Here is a 23,567-nt window from a genome sequence, read left to right as displayed (position 1 = left end):
GTTAAAGACTTGTATGACTACTTCTAAAGGCCACATCTACAATTTATTGCCTATTCTTATTTTGTGGTATATTTGGAAAGCTAGAAATGATGCCAAGCATAATGACATCAAAATGGATGCTACTTAAATCATTTATATTGTTAGACATAAAATTTTTCAACTTTATTCTGTCAATCTTATTTATGCTAAGAATTTTCATAATTGTATTGACATGGCTGTTGATTTTGGTATTCCTAATGATTGTGGGCCATCGAATTATTTTGACAAGGTGGTTTGATGGATTAAACCTAAACATCCTTATGTTAAACTTAACTCTGATGGGTCTGTTGGGTCCATTAGTGTTGGTGCTAGTGGTGTTATTCGAGATTAGTTGGGTGGTGTCCTTGCGGCTTTTGCTGGTCCTTTACAATTGTGTAGTGTTATTACTGTCGAGCTTATGGGTTTTTCCTATGGCTTAGATATTTGTATTACTTTGGGCTTTGAGTATGTGTGGATTGAGGTGGATGTGATGCTTTTAGTTCAGATCATTAACAATGTTGCGTCAGGTAACCCCAAAAACTTTTATCTGATTAAAAAAATTAAGCATTCCCTCTCTGCTATTGATTACTCTATTTCGTACATTTATTGTGAAGCTAATTTGTGTGTTGATTGGCTGGCTAATTTTGGTTGTCAGCTTGACAGATTTCAGGAGTTGAACATTAGGAATTTACCTCCTATGAAAGGCATGATTAATTTGTACAAAGCTGGTTTGCCTTATATCTGTAATGGTTGATTTTGCTGCTATTTTTGTTTTGTTAGCTATGGTTCCCATTTGTTCTATTTCGGGTTGCTTTTCCCTTGTTTTCAAGTTTAGCTGGCTATTTTTCTTGTTTTTGTGGAATTGGATGGTGCTAATGGGTCTCTATGATAAATTGCTTTTGTTTTCTGAGTTGGTTGGCTGGGTTACTTTTCGTTTCGTTACCTTGCTGGCATTGTTGGGTGTGTTGGGCCCTAATTTAACTCAGTTATTGGGGGTGGGTTGGCAGATTTCCTCGTATTTATTTCTCTGGTTGATGTATCTTGTTGCTGCCTCTCGGGTGTATGACTCTCTGTTCTATTTTTTCGTTTTAATTACTGAAAGCTATATTTCTGGGAAATTGGGACACCTGGTTGCTATGATGATTATTCTTGGCTATAGGATTGGGAGTTTGTTGATCCTTAATTATTATGTTCGAAGATGTAGTTCTTGCCTTCATTGCTACTGGAAGTATGATTGATAATTGGTTTTCTACCTTAACTCATTTGTGTAATAACAATTATATGACTTTATATCTTTATCATTATTGGTTCCATCCTACTTGGGCTTTTTTCCCCTTTTATTGTAGGTTCCTTTTTTTGCAGAATTCGAGGCGGGACGTTTGTCTTCGTATTTTATGTTGGGACATCGTCGTTTCAAGGTTCTTTTGGTAGGTGTGCGATGACGTACTCTTTTCGCAGGAAGTTCGTGTTGATTTATTTACTTTTGTTCTTTCTTTTTTGGGTGTTGTCTACTTGCAGCCTTATAATATTTTTATGAATTTTTGTAACTCTTAGTATAAGGAATCATCGGCTCTCAGATTTTATTTTATTTTATTTTGTAGCACTTGCGAGCATTAGTGAGCTGGAGGTTCCTTTTAAGAACCTTGTAATTTTTTTTTATATTAACGCGTAGGCCCCCTCCGTGGGTTTTAACAAAAAAAAAGTGAAATTAATTTCTTAATCACATGTTCTTAAAAGTAATAGAGATTAATATAATAACCCAGATTTAATCATTTAAAAGTCTTGCATTCAGGAAAATGACCATGAGAGAGAGAGAGAGAGAGAGAGAGAGAGAGAGAGAGAGAGAGAGAGAGCAAAGGGGAGGGAAAACAAATTTTACATTATAATGGCATCGAAGCCTTAGAATATTTAATAATGAAAAGTGTTCTCTTCATTCATTAAATTAATGTATTTAAATATTATATTATAATTCTTTATATCATTAAAAATATCATATCAGTTCAACTTTCTTTTTATATTATTTGTTAACATATTATTAAAGGCAACATTTGAAAATATATATTTTATAATAAATAATATAGTTTATTTATTGAGAATACATTTTCAACATAATTTTTATGCAAATAACAATAAAATAAATAGTTTTGGCTTATGAATTGAACTATTCCATCAAATTATTGTGAATTTCAACTCAAAAACATAGATACCAAAGCTCCACATGCGGAGGGGGTTTAAATTTTAATATATTATTTTGAAAATAATAATATTTTCTTAACTATTATGATATTAAAAATGTATGATTTTCTATTAGGATTGGACCGTGTGATGACTTAAGCTTTATTTGGGACGGCTTTTTTCTGCTTCTTAAATCAGGTTCCTAATAATTTTTGTACTAGGAAGCTACTTTAAGAAAAAATAAGAGAGCCGCCCCAAACGAAGCCTTAATTAACTTCATCCTCCCATACAATTCAATGCGCATGGATCATGAGTCCTAAAGGGAGTGTCAACCACCTCATCCTTACTAGATTGTGATGTCATATCTTCGCTCCCATGCAATTCTTTGTATCAAATCTATAAGTCTCAGATATATTATGGTCTCTATTGATGACTGATTTACAAGTCATTATCGACATTCAATTACTCTCAACCTAAGAAGTGATAACATTCTATCGCAATCCAGTAGATCAAATCTAATCTCAAAATATTTTTTAGAATTGCCTCAACTCTAACAAATTGAACTCCAATTTATGAATTGCTTCAGGAGTTGGATTGCTTTTAAAGATAAACACTTCAACCAAGATCACTAGCTATTTTCTTATTTCCAAGGAAAAATAAAATTGATCCCAACACATTATTATCAATATTATTTTGGATGACCCTATCATCAAAATGTAGATTTGTCAACCCTATTGGAATTCTTGTGTGCTTCAAAATAGGTTCATAGATTTCACATTCAGAGACTTTCTATTGTTGGAAGTGATAGTAAAGCCACTGCTAATTATGTGGGTTGATTTTGTTTATGGAATTTTTTTTTTTTGGTTGTATGTAGGGTTTTGGCAATCCAATTTGAGTACCAATATGATTTATGTATCCATCTTAAAATCTATCAATATGAGTGTTTCTATAAATTCTAAATAGGTTGTAATTGATATAAAATTTTCAAGTATAGAAGATTTAATATCTTTGATTGTTATTTAAAATATAAGCTAACATGCCTCCAATGACCCATAATCTCCTCTGAATGATAATATTGATAATCTTTCGTCACCCAATTTTAGCAGTTATTTTTATTTATCTTTTAATATTGTTCATTTTTTTTAATTTTATACTTCATAGATGAAAGGGGAGTACAAACATAGGCCAAAGGAGTCCACAACAATACATTATAAAGCTGAAAATACCACGAAAAGCGACTATTGGAATTCCAAAAATATAGAGAATGAAAATAAGGCCCTAAGGCATTCGAACTCAAAAACGCCACCTAGTTGCCAAACTTGGGACATCCATTGGAGGCAGAGAGAACAACAACAAGAAGAACCAAACAACCACCAAAGACCAAGCAGAAGAATCAACCACCAAGGTTGTCAATATAATAAGCCATGACCATCCAAGAGAGCGAGCATGAACTTACTTCATCAATGTCCGATCCAAAAAAAAAAGAACCAAAACCCAATAACCGACACAACCATGAATTATTGATTGTTGCTCTCCGTTTTTTATTGCTCGATTTCTTATTTATGTCATTAATTATGTCTACACTTACAATCATTTATTTATGAATGTCACTTTTTTCATAAATTTACGGCGTTATCTTTTCAAATCTTCCTAAATATTCTAGCAAATTATTTTGGCCCACCAACCTCTTACAAACTGAATTTTTTATACCTAAATTGACTATTCAATTTGTGTTAAATACATGTAAATTTCATTTGAGTTCAAGAAAACATTTTTAACAAAAGAAAGCTTTACTTTTTTTTTTTTTATTAATGAAGGAAGCTTTACTCTTTAATAATTTTATTTGAGAGTGAAAGGTTAAGAACGTGCGTTTGCAAACACGAATTTTTTTTTTTTTTTAAGTAATAAGAACTCATCAAATAATGTCATTTTCGTAAAAATATAAAGACAATCAAGACTTATATCGCCAGAAATAATAATTGCGAGTGTTTTTTATGGTAATAAAATAAATTTTAATTTTAAATATTAGTTCTAAGTATTTATCATAAACTCGCTATCAAGATATAAATTTCCCTCCTGATGCAATATTTTTCGATAAAAGCCAGACAGGCATAGCGGTGGTGGGCCCATCCACCGCCCATACGCACGGTGTCGTATTATCAAATCATCAATCAATTAATCAAAGAGAAACACCCAAAACCAAACCACTCTCAGCCTTAGCTCTCTCTCTAATCCCTTTCTTACTTTGACCTAACCCTTCTCCAATCCCTACTGCTCTTCTTCCCCTCTCCTAATACCCCAACCACAAATCTCTCGTACCCAAATCGTAGAAGAAGCTTTGATTGATTCTTCTGCAATGAAGAAGACGAAGACGACCAGCATGTACGACAAGCTACTTACCAAGCTCGTCTTTGCCAGCCGGTAAAAGGCAAAAAGGGAGAGCCAGCCAGACAGCCCGCCGTCTTCCTTTTCCTGACGTACCTTTTAAACCTGAAAGCTTAGAGAAAAAGAAATTAAGCGAGTGATCGATCAGTTGGAATAATGGATCCGGTCACCGGTAAATTTCATTTGAGTTCAAGAAAACATTTTTAACAAAAGAAAGCTTTACTTTTTTTTTTTTTATTAATGAAGGAAGCTTTACTCTTTAATAATTTTATTTGAGAGTGAAAGGTTAAGAACGTGCGTTTGCAAACACGAAAAAAAAAATTTCTTAAAAAAAAAAGTAATAAGAACTCCTCATCAAATAATGTCATTTTCGTAAAAATATAAAGACAATCAAGACTTATATCACGAGAAATAATAATTGCAAGTGTTGTTTTATGGTAATAAAATAAATTTTAATTTTAAATATTAGTTCTAAGTATTTATCATAAACTCGCTATCAAGATATAAATTTCCCTCCTGATGCAATATTTTTCGATAAAAGCCAGACAGGCATAGCGGTGGTGGGCCCATCCACCGCCCATACGCACGGTGTCGTATTATCAAATCATCAATCAATTAATCAAAGAGAAACACCCAAAACCAAACCACTCTCAGCCTTAGCTCTCTCTCTAATCCCTTTCTTACTTTGACCTAACCCTTCTCCAATCCCTACTGCTCTTCTTCCCCTCTCCTAATACCCCAACCACAAATCTCTCGTACCCAAATCGTAGAAGAAGCTTTGATTGATTCTTCTGCAATGAAGAAGACGAAGACGACCAGCATGTACGACAAGCTACTTACCAAGCTCGTCTTTGCCAGCCGGTAAAAGGCAAAAAGGGAGAGCCAGCCAGACAGCCCGCCGTCTTCCTTTTCCTGACGTACCTTTTAAACCTGAAAGCTTAGAGAAAAAGAAATTAAGCGAGTGATCGATCAGTTGGAATAATGGATCCGGTCACCGCTTCGCCGCATGGCCACCACCTCCCTCCTCCCTTCCACCACCGCGACTTCTCCCTCCCGTTTCACCAGCAACTGATCCACCACGCGCCCGCACCGCACCTGAATCCGCACCCGATTACTCTGCAACCGAAATCCGAAGACCAGCTTAGCACAACTCCCAGCTTAATCTCTAAACCGAACAACGAAGAAGGCAACAGCGACGAACCGGCGAAGCTGGAACCAAGTGCCGATAGCGAATTAACTCGCCGCCCTCGCGGCCGCCCTTCCGGATCTAAAAATAAGCCAAAGCCACCGATAATCATCACGCGCGACAGCCCCAACGCCCTGCGCTCTCACGTGATGGAAATCTCCGCCGGTTGCGATGTCGCCGAAAGCCTCGCCACTTTCGCAGCCCGCCGCCAGCGCGGCGTCTGCATCCTCAGCGCTTGCGGCGCCGTCATCAACGTTACTCTCCGTCAACCCGGTTCATCGGCCTCCGTCGTCACCCTTCACGGCCGCTTCGAGATACTATCCCTATCGGGATCTTTCCTCCCTGCTCCGGCGCCGCCGGAAGCTTCCGGACTCGCCGTGTACCTCGCAGGCGGACAGGGACAGGTGGTTGGCGGAAGCGTTGTGGGTGCGCTGATTGCGTCGGGGCCGGTGGTGGTTATGGCAGCTTCGTTTGGGAACGCGGCGTATGAAAGGCTGCCGCTTGACGAAGAAGAAGCGGCAGTGGGGTCACCGGGGATGGCGGAGCAGATGCTGGAAAATTCTGGAATTCCGCCGTCGCAGCTTTTTCAGGCTATGGCGCCGAATCTTCTGAATAACGTGCAGATGCAAGGTGAGGCGTACGGGTGGGCCAACGGCGGCCGGACTCCGTTTTAATTTGCTTTGTTTTAATTTCTTGCTTATTTTTGTCTAGTTTCGATCAGGGTTATGGTTTTTGTGTAAGATGATAAAGGAATGTGTAAATTGAACTATGAATTGTTGGTGTTGGCTATCTAGTATTCGACGGGGAAGGGAAAGGAGGATTCTTTTCTTTTCTGTAACTTGGTTGCAGGAGATAATTGTTGGGAGAAGGGAAGTGACAGAGAAGATGCAGAGAATGGAAGAATCATTCGCCTTTCTCCTTTATTTCTTTTTCAGTACTTCAGTTTCAGTATGTATATGTCAAAAAAGCTGGAGAGAGATCGCTGGAGAAAGCTAGCTAGGTTGCAAGAGAAAGGTAGAGGGGAAGAGGAAGAAGGAATTGAAGTACTTGAACAGCTTGAGTGACCATCTGGTTGAGGAAGACGATTGCTCTCTATCTATTTCTTCGTACCAACAGCGCTGAGCATTCCCGTTCTCTATTTCTGCTAAAATTTACTCTTTTTGGGATAAAACATAGCCGACTGTGAGAATCTTTGACTCCAATTTGCTTTTCTCGTAAAATAGTAACTGTATTGTTATTATGATATGATTATCTGTTGTTGTCTTCGTCCATGCATAGAGATGAACAGAGATAGATTATTATTTTTGTTAATTTTTTATTTTAGAATTTCAGCATGGTTAGGATAAATAAGGGGGGTGTAGAGTACACGTGCAGTCTTCTGTTAGGGGATTCTTCTTGTTAGAGGCAAGCATGCTGCGCCATTAAGAAGAGAGGGATGGCAGGAGCAAGTGCAGTCCTTCTGTTTGCAGGTGTAAATCTTTACTATTTTTTTTAAAAATTATTTTATTTTAAAAATTGAAGTGAATGTATTTATTAAGAAAGATGAAATAATTTAAATATTTATTGTATTAATTATTTTTAATGATGATTTAAATTCATGATTTAGAAATATAGGTGCATTTTAAAACAGTATTCTCAATTAATAATGGGGTCTCTGATCATTTCGGCAAATAGTGGAGCTTGAAATTTCTTTTAATGAGGATATATAAATAAATTATATAATATGGGGTGAACAAATTAATTCCTTACTATTAGAAATTTTAAATAATGGGATCTTATTAATTTATATTTATTATATATAAAGATAATAAAAATTTAGAGGGTTGGATAATTTCTTTGTATTAATCTTTGCTTTGATGGTAGGGGCTATTTTGATGAATTTATTTAGAATATAGGTGTATTTTAATTATAATATAAAATAAATATAATGTATTTGAAATATTTATTTATTATTTTTTGGTTTTAAAACAAATTGATGATGATGTAAAAATTAATGTAATGTTTCTTCTCGTTCCTTTTCCTCTTCCATTGCCTTTGGGACTCTGCTAGGGCATCGCCTTAGCTGCCTCCCGTCTCTTATTATCCGATCATTTTCTCAGATTTTTCTTCGCTTTTGCACCTCTAGCTTACCTCGACTCTCATCTCGGGCATTCCTACTTAGTTGCTTAGTCCACCTCTAGCCTTCGTCCCTGGAAGTTTTTCTTCTCTGCAAATTTGCTATGATTTTTTCTTACTTTTATAGAGAATAAACTCTTGGATCCTTATTTTTACATTGGTAATGCGACTTCTCAATCGTTTAAAGATACTTTGTCTGGATCTACCGCTTCTTCTTCCTTTCTCGATCTCAAGACAACTACCCACTGTGGTTTGAAGGCCTTGTGAATCTCCAAGGAAGAAATCATTGTATCGACAACTCCTTTTGCTTTTTGGCTGGTTGGTAAATTTTCTAATAGGCATCTTAAACTGGATCTTATAAAATTTCTTTTTCAATCTAAAATTTTTGGTGGTTTCTCTGTAACTTAATTGGATGCCACCATGTGCTGATAAAACTATCCAACGACTTGGATTATAGTAGAATTTTTTCTCACCAATCTTACTTTGGGTATAATTGTTTTATGAAGCTTGTCAAAATGGTCACCTATGTTTGACATTCATGCGGAATCCCTCATCGTGTCGGTTTGGATCTCTTTTCCTAATCTACGACCTCACTTATTTTCGCCAAGGATCGTCCATGGGTTAGAATCTCTATTTGGCAGACCATTGGAAAAGGACGATGATATTGCTCACAGGACCAGGCTCTCGGTTGCTCGAGTTTTTGTGTAGCTGGATATTACCAAAACTATCTGAGCAATGTTTAGATTAGACCTGAGAAAATTGCCTATGTGCAAAAATAAGTAATGACACATGATCAGAAATTGTTCTCCTCTTATAATGAATCACAACGTTAGAAAAAAGCGAGACCCAATCAAATTAAACAATATTCTATCCTTCTTTTGCCATAAATTATTATTAGAATACATAAACTTAGAGCCAGAGAAACCAATGTCAACCAGACCATAGTCCAAAATTATATTATTAAAATCCTACATAGCGAAAACATTAGAAGGAGAGCCTCCCGATCTTTTAGACGCATTGGCAATGTTTGAAATTCCCCCAACAAACCAAGGGCCTCTAAAGGAAGAAAAGAAAGCATGAATTTGATGTCATAAAGGAATCAAACTAATTTTAGAGAAACTAACATAACAAATAGAACAAAAATCTAAAACATTGTTAATGCAAAAACAATAATGAATGACTTGCTCTAAATCATCTAGAATAGAGCAATTAATATGAGCATTTCAAAAAAGCCTTATTTTCCCATTACAAATGGCAAAAAAAAAAAAGAATTAAAACCAAGTTGCCTCTAACAATCATTCAATTTAGAATTATCAACTAATGGCTCTAAAATAAATAAAAATGAGATGTTATGAATTCTACACAGATTACGAATCCTAGAGTGAGATAAGATATTTCCCACCCCTCTAACATTTCAAATAATGGACTTAATCATAATAAATCGATTTTGAAGCCGCTTTAGATATAGTATATCTACAGTGAGAGGCTAGCACATCAAATTTATTTTTATTAGAGTTCCTCCTTTTTTTTCTTATTGAAAACTATGAGAAAATCATGAAAGGAACTATGCCTAGCTTTATACTTGGAGACATTTTATATTTTGGAATGAACCACCAAATCATAATGCAATTCTCCTTCCTCCCAATAATAATTAGTCCTATAAGTGTGAGAAGCAGCCTTTGAAGATTCACCCAAATCATTAGACACATCAGTTTTATGAAAGAGTCCTTTCCCAATAATAAATTTGTGAGTCAAGTTTTTTTCCATTATTACAGAGGATGATGCAACTAGAAATGTGGGGGAGGCTTGGCCGACACAAAACCAACCAAAGGGTTATCCTTCGAAAGATTAGCATCCCCTACAATATCCATGGTATCACATTAATTCTCAGATGCAACGGGTAATGCCATTTATTTGAGGATAGGGTCATCGATAGGAGAAGGATCAATAGAAAAAGAATTAGGAATGTTTAGAACATTACCCATATTTATATTTACCGTAGCCTCAACAAGGGAAGAAGAAACATCTTGAAGAACATTGACGGGGACTTCAACATTTGGAACAAGCACAATAGCTAATCCATGTGAAACAAGGTTTGTAGAATTAATCAGTTTAACTATATTCTATTCCTCAAATGAGGATGTAAGTGGTAACATTCAATTTTATTATGTATCAAGCCTTACAATGATCACAAAAGCTAGGAAAATCACTCATCACAACATTCTGAATATAGACAAACTTCTGAGGCCCAACCTAAATACAATCAAGATGTTGTTTTGTGGTATCCAAATAAACTAAAATACGAGCTACAAATGGGCAGTGGTCGTATCAGTTTGTAAGGGGAAACCAAACAAAGAATCCAGGCCATGGTGGATGCAATGAGTAAAAAGATGGGGACATAAATCTAGGAATGAAATCTATAAAGGCTCAATGGGAGAATTAGCATAAATGTCAAACAATGGTGACCATTTAATCAGTTTCATAAAATAATTGTTCACATAATAAGATCTTTTAGAAAAAAATTTTGTTATGATCCAGATCATTTGATAGTTTGATGAGCACATATTTGGGATCCAAAAGAGTGACATAAAACTCATTAAAAATTTTGAGCAAAAAGAAAAAAATTATAATACTATTCAAACCAGGACGTCTAACATGAAATCTACCAACCAAAGCGAACTCAAAAGGCTCGGCTAAAGCAAAGATTTCCTCTTCGGAAATCCATAAAGAAGGTAAACCCTTGTGCGTGTAATGCACTAAATATGGAAAAGCTTGCGAAGAAGAATAACTAGACAAAGCTTCCTTGAAAGACTTGGATTGATTCTTCAAATCCAGGAAACTTGGATCCGAATGCTTAATTTTCCATGGGAGATCAAAACCATAGCCAAAAAATGACCAAATAAAAAAACGAAGGTGATGATCCAAGCAACCAAAGGCAAAGATCCAAGCAACCGAAGATCCAAACAAATCCAATCAACCAAAGGCGAAGAACGAGAAGGAGACCTAAACATTAGCAGAGCACGCGACTTTTTTGTTCCGCCGGTGCTAAGTTTTGTTCAATTTAAAAAAAGAAATTAAACAAATAATAGTAAGAAAGATATCTCAAATGAAGCCTAAACACGAGTGCTAAGAAGATGGAGATCATTCATGTTTGAGGACATCTGAGATCATAGAAATCGAGAGAGTTGAAGATGTTTGTGAATGCTTGGACAGTGGACTTCACGAGCACTAGGATTGACTCAGAGCCGTAAGCAAACATGGTGTTTGGAATCCACTAATTTGAATGAATTTTAAATTTATCAACTATAAATTGTGGGATGCATTTAAAACTCTCTAAAAAATGTTTTGAGTTTTGTTTATATATAATAAATCAAGTATGAGTAAATTCAAACTTCTATATTTCAAATATTTTATATGTATAACACACTCAACAAAATATTTGATATATAAGACACATTATGATATTATTGCAATCTACCGCTAACAAATAATTGTTATATAACATGTTTTTATGGAAAAAATATTATCTTTTATATAGGATGAATTGTGTTAATTGTTACGATTCAAAAAAAAAAATCCTTATATTAGATTTTATTTCCATATTAAAAATATCCTATATAAGTTTATTATTTAAAAAATCCAATGCTATAAATTCACAGCTTGCAGTCTACATGCCATGGAAAGGGTTAGAAGTTAGGATATTGATGGTTTTGTTGCACATTGGAAAAACCAAAATATCGATATTTGTGCATTTAATTTTTAACCCTTATGAGAATTGGTTTCTTCTGTTTACAATAGCTTTGAGCACTAATGCAATTATCCCAATTTCACAGTGCTAATTTGTAGAATTCCAAATCTGTGCTAGATCTATATTAAATATATCTTATTCTTCTAATGGCGTAGAGAATCATTTCTTTTGGTGCAACTAATCCACATGTTAAGAACTATATTTTACCTTTAGAGCTCTATAGCACTGATATTATTTATTATTTAATAGGAATACATTGGTTGTAATATTCTTTATTTACAAACTTACCACAATATATAATAAATGAAATTTGATTAAAGAATTATATATATATATAATAAAGTTATATAGAGGCACCAACTAATTTCACCTTATGTGATTAGGTAAGTTTTATGGTCGATTGTTTCAACTTTTGATTCTCTAAAATTTTGAATTTCTTACTTCATTATATATAGGAAGGGCAGATGATACTTTCTCACTTCATTAATGCGCAAACATATTCAATCATATCCTCATTGTAATTTTATGGATCGTTATCATTATAGATTTATGAACTATGATAGTAAACCCAATTATGAAAGCCTCGTCATCTAATCATTCAAAAAAATTTTATTCTTATTTGTCTACTAATCATAAATTCTTCAATACCCTTTCAAGCATTTACCTCTATGGGTCCTCTAAGAATTCTCCACCTTTCGCCACTAGTCATTATTCTAATTGATACAAATTGATTCTTTAAAATGAAGTATTTCTAAAGTCTACAATAGTATTCTTAATTCATGTCAACTTTACTAAGAAGACCTAAGTGGCACATTATCTTCTCTTCTCTTTTGTGATATTGTAAAATAATAATAACAAAAAAATTATTCTATTATATTGTAATTCTTTCTTATCTTCTCTTGTGGCACTTTCGGGAAAACTCCAAGAAATAGGAGATCTCTTGAATTGTACCTTGCTTGTAGACTTAGAGGATATTTTATCTCAACTAGACATAGATTTTCCAAATGAACCATTACAAATCTCTCTCTCTTTTCTTCTCGATAATTTTTTCTCACTACTTCCTCATAGAATAATCTTAACATAATATTTTTTTTTGCACTTTTTTTCAACCCTTACAATGTATATCGCTATCTCAATCTAAGAAAAATGATATTTTGGCATTTCATCCATCTACTATTGTTGAATCCTTATTAACAAATTATGTATGATGTTTTTAGTCCAATAACATTTGATGCTTGTCTTCGAAATTGTTTCATCTCTGATCACTTAATGCATGTTAAATGTTAATAATTAATATTTGATATTCACTAGCCAACAATATCTAACCTCATCTCTCATATCAATCAATCACCTTTTATATTTGAAGAAAGATCAAATTTACCACTGATCTCCTTTGCCCAATTTCTAACCTTCTATATCAATCATTTCCCACTCATGCCAACAACCGACATCCATAAATGATCAATGCATGTTTGACATTCGTCATCTTGATCTCTCTCCTAGCTAGTAAAAGATCAACCAGGTTGATCACCCACTATCACTTGACTTCTAACAATCATTTTTCACATTTATCAGACGATTGACAACATCTAATGTTCACCAACCACCAACATCTAATTATGTTCTTGATGATGTGCATTTAGGAAAGGGTTCTTTGATTTCTCCATTTATACCTCCTTCTGAATTTGTTTGTGCTAACAATATTGCCAAATCTCCTCTGGTTTCTTCCTTTGGTTCTAATTCCTTAAAAAATTTTGATTGTGATGGTGATCAAACGAACAACATTAATCTTATTTCTCATATTTCTCGTAAGCATTTAATTTCTTTACCGATTGGTAAGAGTATGTCGAATGATGGTTATGATGTTGTGGGTAATATCATGGCTTCTAATTCTAGTCACATCATTAATTATGATTGCCCATTGAAGGACTGGATGTTTCTGATAGCATCCCTATTATTAATTTGCATGTTTAACCAATGTTGGATGTTGTGTGCATTAACTTGGATGGTAGATTGCATATGGATTTGCATTCTGCTGACCCTGCTGATCATTTCGATTGGATTGAGGAATTCTCGGGTAATAAGCGTTATGATAGGGATATATATGGTGGTTGTTCTAATGTGTCTTTAGATGATTTTGATTTAAATGTGATGAATATTGAAAAAATTGGCTTCTCCATAGTTTTAGAGAAGAAAATTTCGAAAAATAAAGCTAAAATTTTTTACGTTCTCTTTTTATTTGTTCTTGGTTGTTCTCATGTTTTGAGTTTTTTGTTTAGTGGTATTTTATGTGGCTTTTGGTCTTTTTTCTATTGGCCTAGTGCTTTGTTGTCATGGACTAGGGTTTTTTCTATGGTTGGTTGGTCTTGGCTGGTTCACACTGATGTGGGTTGTGGTTTGTGTTCCTAGTCCTAGTCTTAGTTGTTCTTGGTGGGTTTTGGTTGCTGCTGTGGTTTGTTTGGGTGCTCATTCCCTCGGGCTTTTTTTATGTATTGTTTTCTCATTCTTATCCTAAAATTTATATATGTTTTTTGTTGTACAGTGGTTGTTTGGGTGCTTTATGTCAGATTTCTTTATGTCCATCGAGCCTTAATTCATTGAAGTTTTTCTGTGGCTTTTTTGGGGGGTTGGCATACTTCCTCCATGGCTTCATTCCGTTTGCTTTCTGTAATACTTAGGATCATTGACTCAATAGGTTTTACTTTGAATGTTGTATTTTTTCACGAATGTTTGATCCTCTAAAGATTTGTAACCTTTTTTATATTAATGCATAGGCCCATTTTGTAAGTTTTCACACAAAAAGAATTTCTTGGTGCACTTTTAGTAGTGCAATTCACTTTAAGCTTACAAGAGGACTACATAGATGCCAGACTAGCCTTTAAAAAAATTAAATCTGTGGAATCTTCATTAATTGCTTAGATTGATTGCTACATGAGAGCAAACATATGGTGTGATTATCAACATAATTATATAATATAAAACCATTATCTAGATTGCTATTCTTCACATCATTAATCATTATGCATTGCAATAGTTCACTCTTTGAAATGGGACCTAATAATTTCTCACTACCTAAAATGAGACCTAATAATTGAATCCAAGTTGTTCATCACAGGAAAAAGTTGCTAATGCAACTTTAAGCTTCTCTTAAAATTCTCATCAATGCCTTTTTTTTCCACACTTTTAGAAGCTGATTGATTAGTCATGTTAAAAAGTTGATGCAAAGTGCATAATTTTCAAACAAAACTAAGTATTTTCTTACTATTTAGGATTCGTTTGGGACGATTTTCTTACTGTTTGTAAAAATAGCTTTATAGAACGCTACTTTAAAAACTATAAGAAAGTTGTTCCAAACGAAACCTTAGTCTAAAACAAAATAAATTTAATCACTTCATAATTTATTTCCTTCAAAACTCGAAGTAAAAACAATTGCAATCAAAGTAACTGCATTTTACATCATAAATACTATTTTATATACCATTTTGAACAAGCAAACAGCCCTAAAAGCCAAATTGTTCTTTCTAATTTCACATGTCATTCAATTATAACTCTTCATTCTTCTGTGGAAGGTCCAAAATATGATTACTTTTTTAATAATCCATTGGCTTATATTCTGTATTCTGACGAATAAATTATGTGGTATTCCTTTCAGTATCATCACATAATAAGACAAGCTCTTGAGTTTCTTATTAAAGAAAGCGTACATGTGCATTTAACTCGTAGTAGTTTCGTCCATTGTCCAGCGAATGGTATTCTAACATCCCTAAAGAACTGCAAGAAGACAAAACATCAGTGTCGAACTGCACTGCGCTGTCTTGTATTTTCCTGAGAGGTTTTTCTATAGATTTTTGCATATATAGTTTATAACAAATTGACAAAATAATAATTGAGGAAGATGGTTACTTACTGTTTTAGAAGATGGTTAATACTGCTTAGTTTTTTGCATGGGAAGGAGATGTTAGTAGGCAAGAACTAAACTGTAAGAGCTTTCAAGTTTCTGTAAATTATACTGATATAGATAGACAAGAAGGAATTCCTGAAGGTTTTATCTGTTCACATTTATGAGCTTCGGTTATTGACAAAAGCAAAATACAGATCTCTTTGCGCAGCTCATCTTAATCAAGAGGTCTTAATTGACTCAAAAGTCCAAAAAAAAAAAAAAGTTAAATATTTTGTTCTTAGTAATTTTCTAATGTGTATATATACGTGTGAGAAAGAGAGAGAAATTGATGACTATTTATATTGTTAGTTAAAGCTACTTTTTTAAAAATAATATAATTAATTAAATATTATTTGTTACTCATATTCAAAGCAATATGATTGTATCCTTTAGTCAAAATTATTTATTCTAAGCACAGTTCTCTCAAATTACGGGTAATCATTAATTCTTGCAAAAACTCTTTTTTTATAACTAACGATAGCTTTAACCTAAGAGAACTTTTAACGGTAAATTATATTTAAAAGAAAAGATGAAATTTATTAAATAATAGTATGATGCATAAATATTTATATTATTAAATTTTATAATGTTCAATTAATTTTTTTTTTTTAATATTGAAGATTATCATAAAATGTTAATCGGAGATCCTACCACAAAGTCCTAACTAGATGTTATCATAAAATTCTAAATAGAGGCTATCATAAAAGCCTATAGTGGCTAAAAAAGTCTTCAGTCATCGTTGATCGTCATTAGTTTTAGATTATGAACATCTCAATATACAGATTATATAATCCTCACTTGTATAGATTTCACAATAAGAAGCAACAAAGATGAGAGAAAGATAAAGAAAGAGAAGGGGCATCATCGAAAAAAGAAAGGAAGAAAAAAAATTCTTTCAAAGAGATCAGATGTTAAACTTCTTTAAGAGGAAAGAAATGTTATTATTTTTAGATCTTGCAAGAGAATAAGCTCTTAGTCATAGCAAAGAATATTTCTTGTTGAAATACCTACAATACAATGGGTAAGAAGAGAGTAATTGTGGTTTCAAGTAACTTTTCGTTTCAATTCAGTAGCTGAGGTGAAAAATTAATGTTTGTTCAATAATGTAATGCATATTTAAAAATGTTAAACTAGCCCATAACCACATATTAGTAGAGTCAATTCTCTTAAAAAAAATTATGTTGCTAAAGATAATTAATACTTATTTTTCTTAAGCAGACTAGTGGTCACCTTATTCATTGGAGCTTAATAGACAAAATTTCACTAAAACGGCGAGTCGAAAGTCAACCACTTAATGTATTATAGGTACAAGTTAGAGGTTCATAACAGAAGTCTTGCCTAGTTTGCAATTAAGTGATGAGATTATTAGTGTTCGATCTGAAGCCTTTTCAATGCCTTGGTTAATTAAGCAAGATGGATTGAAACAGTGTTGGAATTATAGAAACGTTTAGTAAGACTCCCCCGTCTCTTTTTAGAAGGGGATTGGTATGTTGGAGCCACCTTATTGCCTTATTTTGTTTGAGTAGGATATGATCGCCCACTAACATTAGTTGTCTGATGTTTTCAATTAACCAGATCCTCCACATGCACTTGCCAATAACCCTCATATGGCATTGACTAGCTACATATGTTAGCCTTCGACATCAAACGATCATCTTTTCAATCGCTCAATCTACTTTTCTTATCAAGAGAACAATCAAACTGATACATCTAATTCATCACTTAATTTCTAATATTACATGCCAAGTGTTGCGAAATACTTTCCAATGATTGATGTCTTGTTGTCTTTTTTTTGTTCACTTAGCATCCCCTCCTCTACAAGAATAATTATCATTATCCACCATAACCCAACTTTTGATGGTTCAGTGTTCCTCATCTACCTTTGCTCAATATTCTTCAATAGTATATGTCAATGTCTACCATATAACAACATCTCACACTCATCTTTTCAATTGATTGATCTCCCTATTCTCTAAGGAGAATAAGTAATCAGCTAAATTCATAAATTCTTCATTAATCGTCACCCACATGTCTATCAATATTTAACATCTGATACATTCAACACTCATCTTTTCAGTGAGGACACTTTAACAGAGAGATTGTGAGCCAAAAAAAAAAAAATTAAGGATCTGGCTTATGGATAAGTCGTTGATTAGAGTTCTTTTCAAGTTAATTCAGATAGGAGCAGAATATATGAAAATAATGTCTAATCAAATCAATCCCTATCTGGAATAGACATATTTAACGGCATAATTACCCTATTAAAGAAGAATGGTAATCTAATTTTTTTCTCTAATTAATTGATTTACACCGTCGTTGATTTTGCTTGTGCGTTGGTTACCGTGTAAACAAACACTTTGTGATGCACGTAAAATATTATCATATTGTATAAACTTCACAAGGTGAGTTTATTGTGACAGGCGATGATGTGGCCGGGGCTCGCTCCTTGTTGTTATGAATCTTGGCAACCTTTGGTGCTTAATTTTGATGTCTTCTACTCGGCTGTTATCGTATCGTTCATCACCAAATTAGAGGGTCGGTGCGTGGCTTCGGGGGGCTGGAAGCCTTGGCCAATTATTGAGCCTATTTTTTCTGATTCATTGTATTTTCTTTTATTGTGTTCTCTTTAATTTCAGCCTCTTGTAATCTCTTTGGTTTTTTAATTAAAAGTTCTGTTAAAAAAAAAAAAAAAAAGGGGAGTTTATTGTGCCAATGTGCCATAACTTTGAGCTCGAGCTCAATCTAGCTCAACCCTTAAGGCTGTCGAACCGTGCATTTAAATTAAAATATACTCCAAATTAAATTTAGAGTAATATAATAAAAAATATACTAAACATTTTAAATCATTCTCGAGCCAAGCTTGAGCTTTCCAAATGATCTTGATCGAGCCTAGCTAATAGTTTTCGAGCAAGTCGAGTTCGATCTCAATAAAAGAGCTCGAGCTCAGTCAAATTTAAATAAGCTAATACTCGACTCGACCTATTTGCACCTATCTAATAATCCAAACTATTGGAAGTTTGTACTGTTGCGTTAGAAAAAAAAATATATAAATAAATAAAAGTTACATGGGTGCTTGAAGTTTATTTAGCTAAATTAACTTTAGCTAAAGACATCTTAATTATTGTCACAATTTTTTTTTAATAAAATAATGATGTAGAACCTGTAACGATCTGAAATGAACAAAACAAGTCGCTGTCTACCTGTTTGTGAATGATTGAACCCTGGAGGGTACATCTATTTGAAAAAAGGTATTACAAATCCCTAATAGGTCTGTATAAATGTAGACATTAGAAATCATTGTATTATACTATTCACATCACATCTATTGTACTATTAAAAAAGATAAATATTTAATAATTGAGTAGGAAAATTTCTGAATATTTAATTGATTATCCAACTATGAATCCTAGCCATTCATCCAAAAAGAATCATAGCCTCTTTTTTTTTTTCAATTTTTTCTGATACATGAAAAAAAAATTTATAACAGACTATTTTAATCAAAAAAATAATTATAAAAAAAATTTAAAATACATTCCAACCAGAATATATTAACATAATTTTTTTCTTAAAAAAAATATATGTAATAAAAGTTTCTAGGGAAAATAAAGATGAATATATATAGATGTCAAAACATGTCAAGGATCATAGTCGGACCAAAAATTTAAAAATTGGCCCAATTTGATAATCAATTTTAATTATAAAATATTTTTTTAATTTTTTAATAATATATTATATTAACATATCATTTTCAAGTCAAAATCGAGTTAACGAGTCAACTCAAATTTGACCCATTTAATAAACGGTCGAAATACACCACCTACACCTGAGTCATTTATTAAACGGATTAACCAAATTCAAAATTTTTTCAGATCAGATCCTAGTCGAGTTGGCTGATCAAATCATTAATTGACAATCCAATAAGTGGACAAAATTATTTTGCCCTAGCCGCTCTGCTAGGGCTCGTGGCTCCGGTGATCTTCTCCCGCTCGGAGAGAGTTTTCCCTCCGGTGATCTTCCATTTTCAGGGAAGTTTCTTCTTATCTGGCTCTTCTTAGTTATTATGGTTAATTTTCTTCTGGTTTTTCCGCGTATTTGCGAGCTGTGCCGGATGGCGGTTGCGAAACTCCGGGATCCCAGTTTTTTCGGTGGGAAAACCCATTCTCGTTCATTTATTGAAGCTCTAGCTGGTTCTAAACCTTCGTTTCCGGATTTGTATGCTACGACCTTTCGTGGCTTACCGTCGTTATGAGTTTCCGATCTAGAAATCGAAGATCTCGCTGCCCCCTTTCAGTTTTCTCTTGTGGGTTTTTTTCCTTCTAAAAGACCGTCTCTTGATTCTATTCGCAAATTTTTTTTTCAATTTGAAGCTGAAAAGTGAGGTCTCTGTCACGGTTTTGGATTCTTCTCATATCCTGATCAAGCTTGCCAACGACCTTGACTAATGTAGGGTTTTTTTTCATCGATCTTATATTGTGTTTAACTGCTTCATGAAGTTGACAAAGTGGTCGCCTACTATGGATATTGCTGTAGAATCGCCTGTAATTCCAGTGTGGATTTCATTTCCTCGATTACGCCCTCATTTCTTTTCACCTCGCATTTTGTTTGGGCTTCGTGGTTTGTTTGGAAAACCTCTAAAAATTGACGAAGCCACTGCTGTTGGATCCCGCCCGTCCATTGCTAGAGTATTAGTTGAACTTGGTATAACTAAAACCTATCTGAAACATGTGTGGTTAGGTTCGGAATCCTTAGGTTATACTCAAGAGGTTGTTTTTGAAGAGTTCCCTCAATTTTGTAACGGCTGCAAATGTATCGGTCATGTTCTGGGAAATTGCAAACCTGTTGTTCCTATTAATCTGAATTCTCCCAACCCCCCTTGTGCTTCTTTGGATGCTATTAAAGTTGCTGAGGGTTGTTTGGAGGGTGAGATGATTAATAATGTTTCAGTTCCTGAGAGTCTTCCTACTGATGTTGTTGAGCCGTATGCGAATCCTGGTTGTGGGGGGGATTATGTTTCGCTGGAGGTTGTTAATGAAGCTTATTGTCCTGTTGTGGATGAATGCCCTTCGAATACGGCACCCATTTCTCTTTCTATCAATGTTGCTCAAAATGATGTATTGAGTCTGTTAATCGAGCTGAGGCTGCGAAGGATTTCTTATTATCTCCTAATGCCGTTCCTTTTTTGCCCTCGGTTTGTGACAGTGTGGATTCTCCTTCGATTCCGCTGGTGTCGGGGGTGCTTCCTGTTGAGTTGAATAGTTCGGATGGCTCGCCTGTTCTGGGTGTTGTCAATTCAAAGGATTCGGATGGTGGTGTTGAAGTTTTTGTGTCTGGTGCTGTGGTTCCGATTGGGACTGTGAAGGAGTTGCCGTCGCTGGATGGTAAGGAATGTAATCCGGATGCCAACAATTTTGTTGAGGTGCCTGTGTGTGAGGTTGAGACACATGAGTTGGCTAACTGTGTGGGTAATTCCTCTGGTTTGGAGATTAGGAATCAAAATAATTGGTTGATTGATTCGTCGGATGTTGATTCGGATTCTGAGTCTGTACACTCCGACCATGAGTTTGTTATGAGCCGTAATTCAAAGATTAATAGTCGCGGGAAATTTTGGGGGAGAGGTCGTCGTAGAAGATGATTTTTTATTCGATCTTTATTGATGATACTTCTCGGGAATTTTTGGCTTTTTTGTTCGATTGGAGGATTGTGAGGCTAAGAGCAATGATGTGGTCGGGGCTCGCGTCCCAGTCGTTTTTGCTGGTGGCAACCGTAGATGTGGATTTTCAGGTTTGTTCGTTGGGTCGCTTTCTACATTTTACTTGAGGGTCCGTGCAGGACGTCTTGGACGCTGGAAGCCTTGACTAACTACTGAGCTCGCATTTTGCTTCACTCCCCTATGTTGTTTGGAAGACGGAATTCATTGATTTTCTCTTGCTTTTCCTTTATTTTTGGGTGCTGTCGTCTTGCTGACCTTGTTTGTATTTAGCTATTTTTGTAATTGTAAGATTTAGGAACAATCGGCTCGGAGGTTTTTTTTCATTGTATTTTGTGCTCTTGCGAGCTTTAGTGAGCTGTAGTTTCCTATTATAGACTGTGTAATCGTTTATTTAATTTTAACGCGTAGGCCCCTTTGCGGGTTTAAAAAAAATCATTAATTGACACGTGTGTGTGTGTATAAGAGTAATTTTTTGAGTTTAAAGCTCTTTGGAGAGACTGATGTAATATATTTCATTTGAAGTGTATCCTAATGATGGAAAGTTTAAGTAAATGGAAAAGAAAAATGCTAAGTTATTAATAAATATGAAAAATAATTATAATTAAGGAACTTCTTCTCAAGTGAAATTAACTATATTTATTTGTTCTTAGAAAGAAATATCTTGTATTTCTCCATTTTTAGTGTTCCTAAGTTCCTATAGCGCTTTAAAAAGATGAATCCAATGATGAATATCAGCTTAATTATATTGGGTGGTATAAATGGCAGGTCTATAAAAAAAATGTTTCAATTTTTCTACACAAGATGAGCACTCTAACCTGGCTCATCCTTCTAACTTATTTCTAGGCGTGTCAATTTCAGGTCACGGGTTTGGTTCGGGTCGAATCCGAGGCACTATTCGGTTCAACCCAAACCCTATCCGTTTTTGAAAACAGGTCAAGGGTTGGCTTCGGGTCTGGGTCAACCCGACAGGACCCGAATGACCCATTTTCAACAAAAAATTGCTAGTTTTCAGGTCAAAAATTGGGTTAGAGTATGTATAAATATTTTTTTAGTTCGTAAAATCTGATTTATGCTCAAATAAATAGATAATGTTAAAAATGTGATGATCATCCAAATAATCTATGAAATATATATAATTTTGGTTGGTGATCACACTATGAAAATAAGATTATGTGAACCTAATTACAATTTATAAACTTTTAAATAAACGCATCAATTTGTGCCGATTCTCTTCGCAAATAAACGTATCACAACTCACTACGATTTTGTTTGGGCCGGCTTTCCTACTGCTTTTTAAAGCATAATGTTTGTATTAAAATTTCTGTTTTAAGAAGTAAGGAAGCAATCTTAAACGGAGCCTAAATGCACATAGGTTCATCCATCAAACGAATATGAACTTAACATTACGTAATAAAAGTTTGTACCAATACTTCTAAACATTTAAATAGTCCATTTGGGACGGCTACAACTCTCTATAAATGTGATTATAAAGCTATTGAAGTAGAAATAACTTTTTTAAACCTACTAAAAAATTAACTAAGTACAAAATTTTTTGAAAGTAATAAAAAACTAATAAGCAAATAGAAATTATGATTGTAAACAGAAAGATGAAATTGTAAAAATATTATCCCAAACGAAACAAAATTCTAGCTTATAATTGCATCCATTATAAATAAATATAAGTTCCTAAACTAAAGAGACATAAACATTGACACCAAACTACATAAGCTACTATAGTGATCTATCTTCTAAGTTTTTAAACACTGTTGAAACGATTTATTTAGATATTCTCCACCTCTATTAGATTGTAAAGCTTTAATCGTTGTTTGAAATTGATTTTCAACTAGCTTCTTGAAATAAAGAAAAGTTTGCAGAGCTTCAAATTTACGTTTAAGCGGAAAAATCCAAGAATAACGTGTAAAATCATCAACAAATAGCTTGTAATATCTAAAACCTTGACAAGAATCTATTGGAGAAGGACCCCACAAATCAGTATGTAAAATTTGAAAACAAGCAGTAGTTCTAGAGATATTAGAAGAAAATGGTAACCGGTGCATTTTTGCACGAGAACAAGAATCACAATTGCATTTATGAGTTGAAACAGTAACAGGTATATCTATAGCATGAAGTATAGAAGCCGCCGGATGTCCCAGTCTTTGGTGCCATAGAGATGTATTTGTAGAAGCAGCCATCAAAGCTGTACAAGCCGATTGAGACGAAGTTGTCGGCGTGAGATCAATAGGATACAGACCTTGACGACTGGTACCCCGATGAAGGATTTGATGTGTCT

At 34.2% G+C, this 23,567-nt stretch overlaps 1 protein-coding gene across 1 annotated transcript; it reads left to right on the top strand.

Annotated features, from left to right (window-relative positions):
- Positions 1 to 4,391: 4,391 nt before the first annotated feature.
- LOC110106780 (AT-hook motif nuclear-localized protein 16-like) lies at positions 4,392 to 7,176 on the top strand. The gene is made up of 2 exons (XM_020836796.2): positions 4,392 to 4,665; positions 5,491 to 7,176. Exon 2 carries the CDS (start codon positions 5,560 to 5,562, stop codon positions 6,436 to 6,438), a length of 879 nt encoding a protein of 292 aa, XP_020692455.1. The 5' UTR covers positions 4,392 to 4,665; positions 5,491 to 5,559; the 3' UTR covers positions 6,439 to 7,176.
- Positions 7,177 to 23,567: the final 16,391 nt, after the last annotated feature.

The sequence above is a fragment of the Dendrobium catenatum genome, unplaced genomic scaffold (assembly GCF_001605985.2).
Source record: "Dendrobium catenatum unplaced genomic scaffold, ASM160598v2 fragScaff_scaffold_1656, whole genome shotgun sequence".
NCBI classification, from domain to species: domain Eukaryota; kingdom Viridiplantae; phylum Streptophyta; class Magnoliopsida; order Asparagales; family Orchidaceae; genus Dendrobium; species Dendrobium catenatum.
This window is presented reverse-complemented; position numbering and strand designations above follow the sequence as displayed.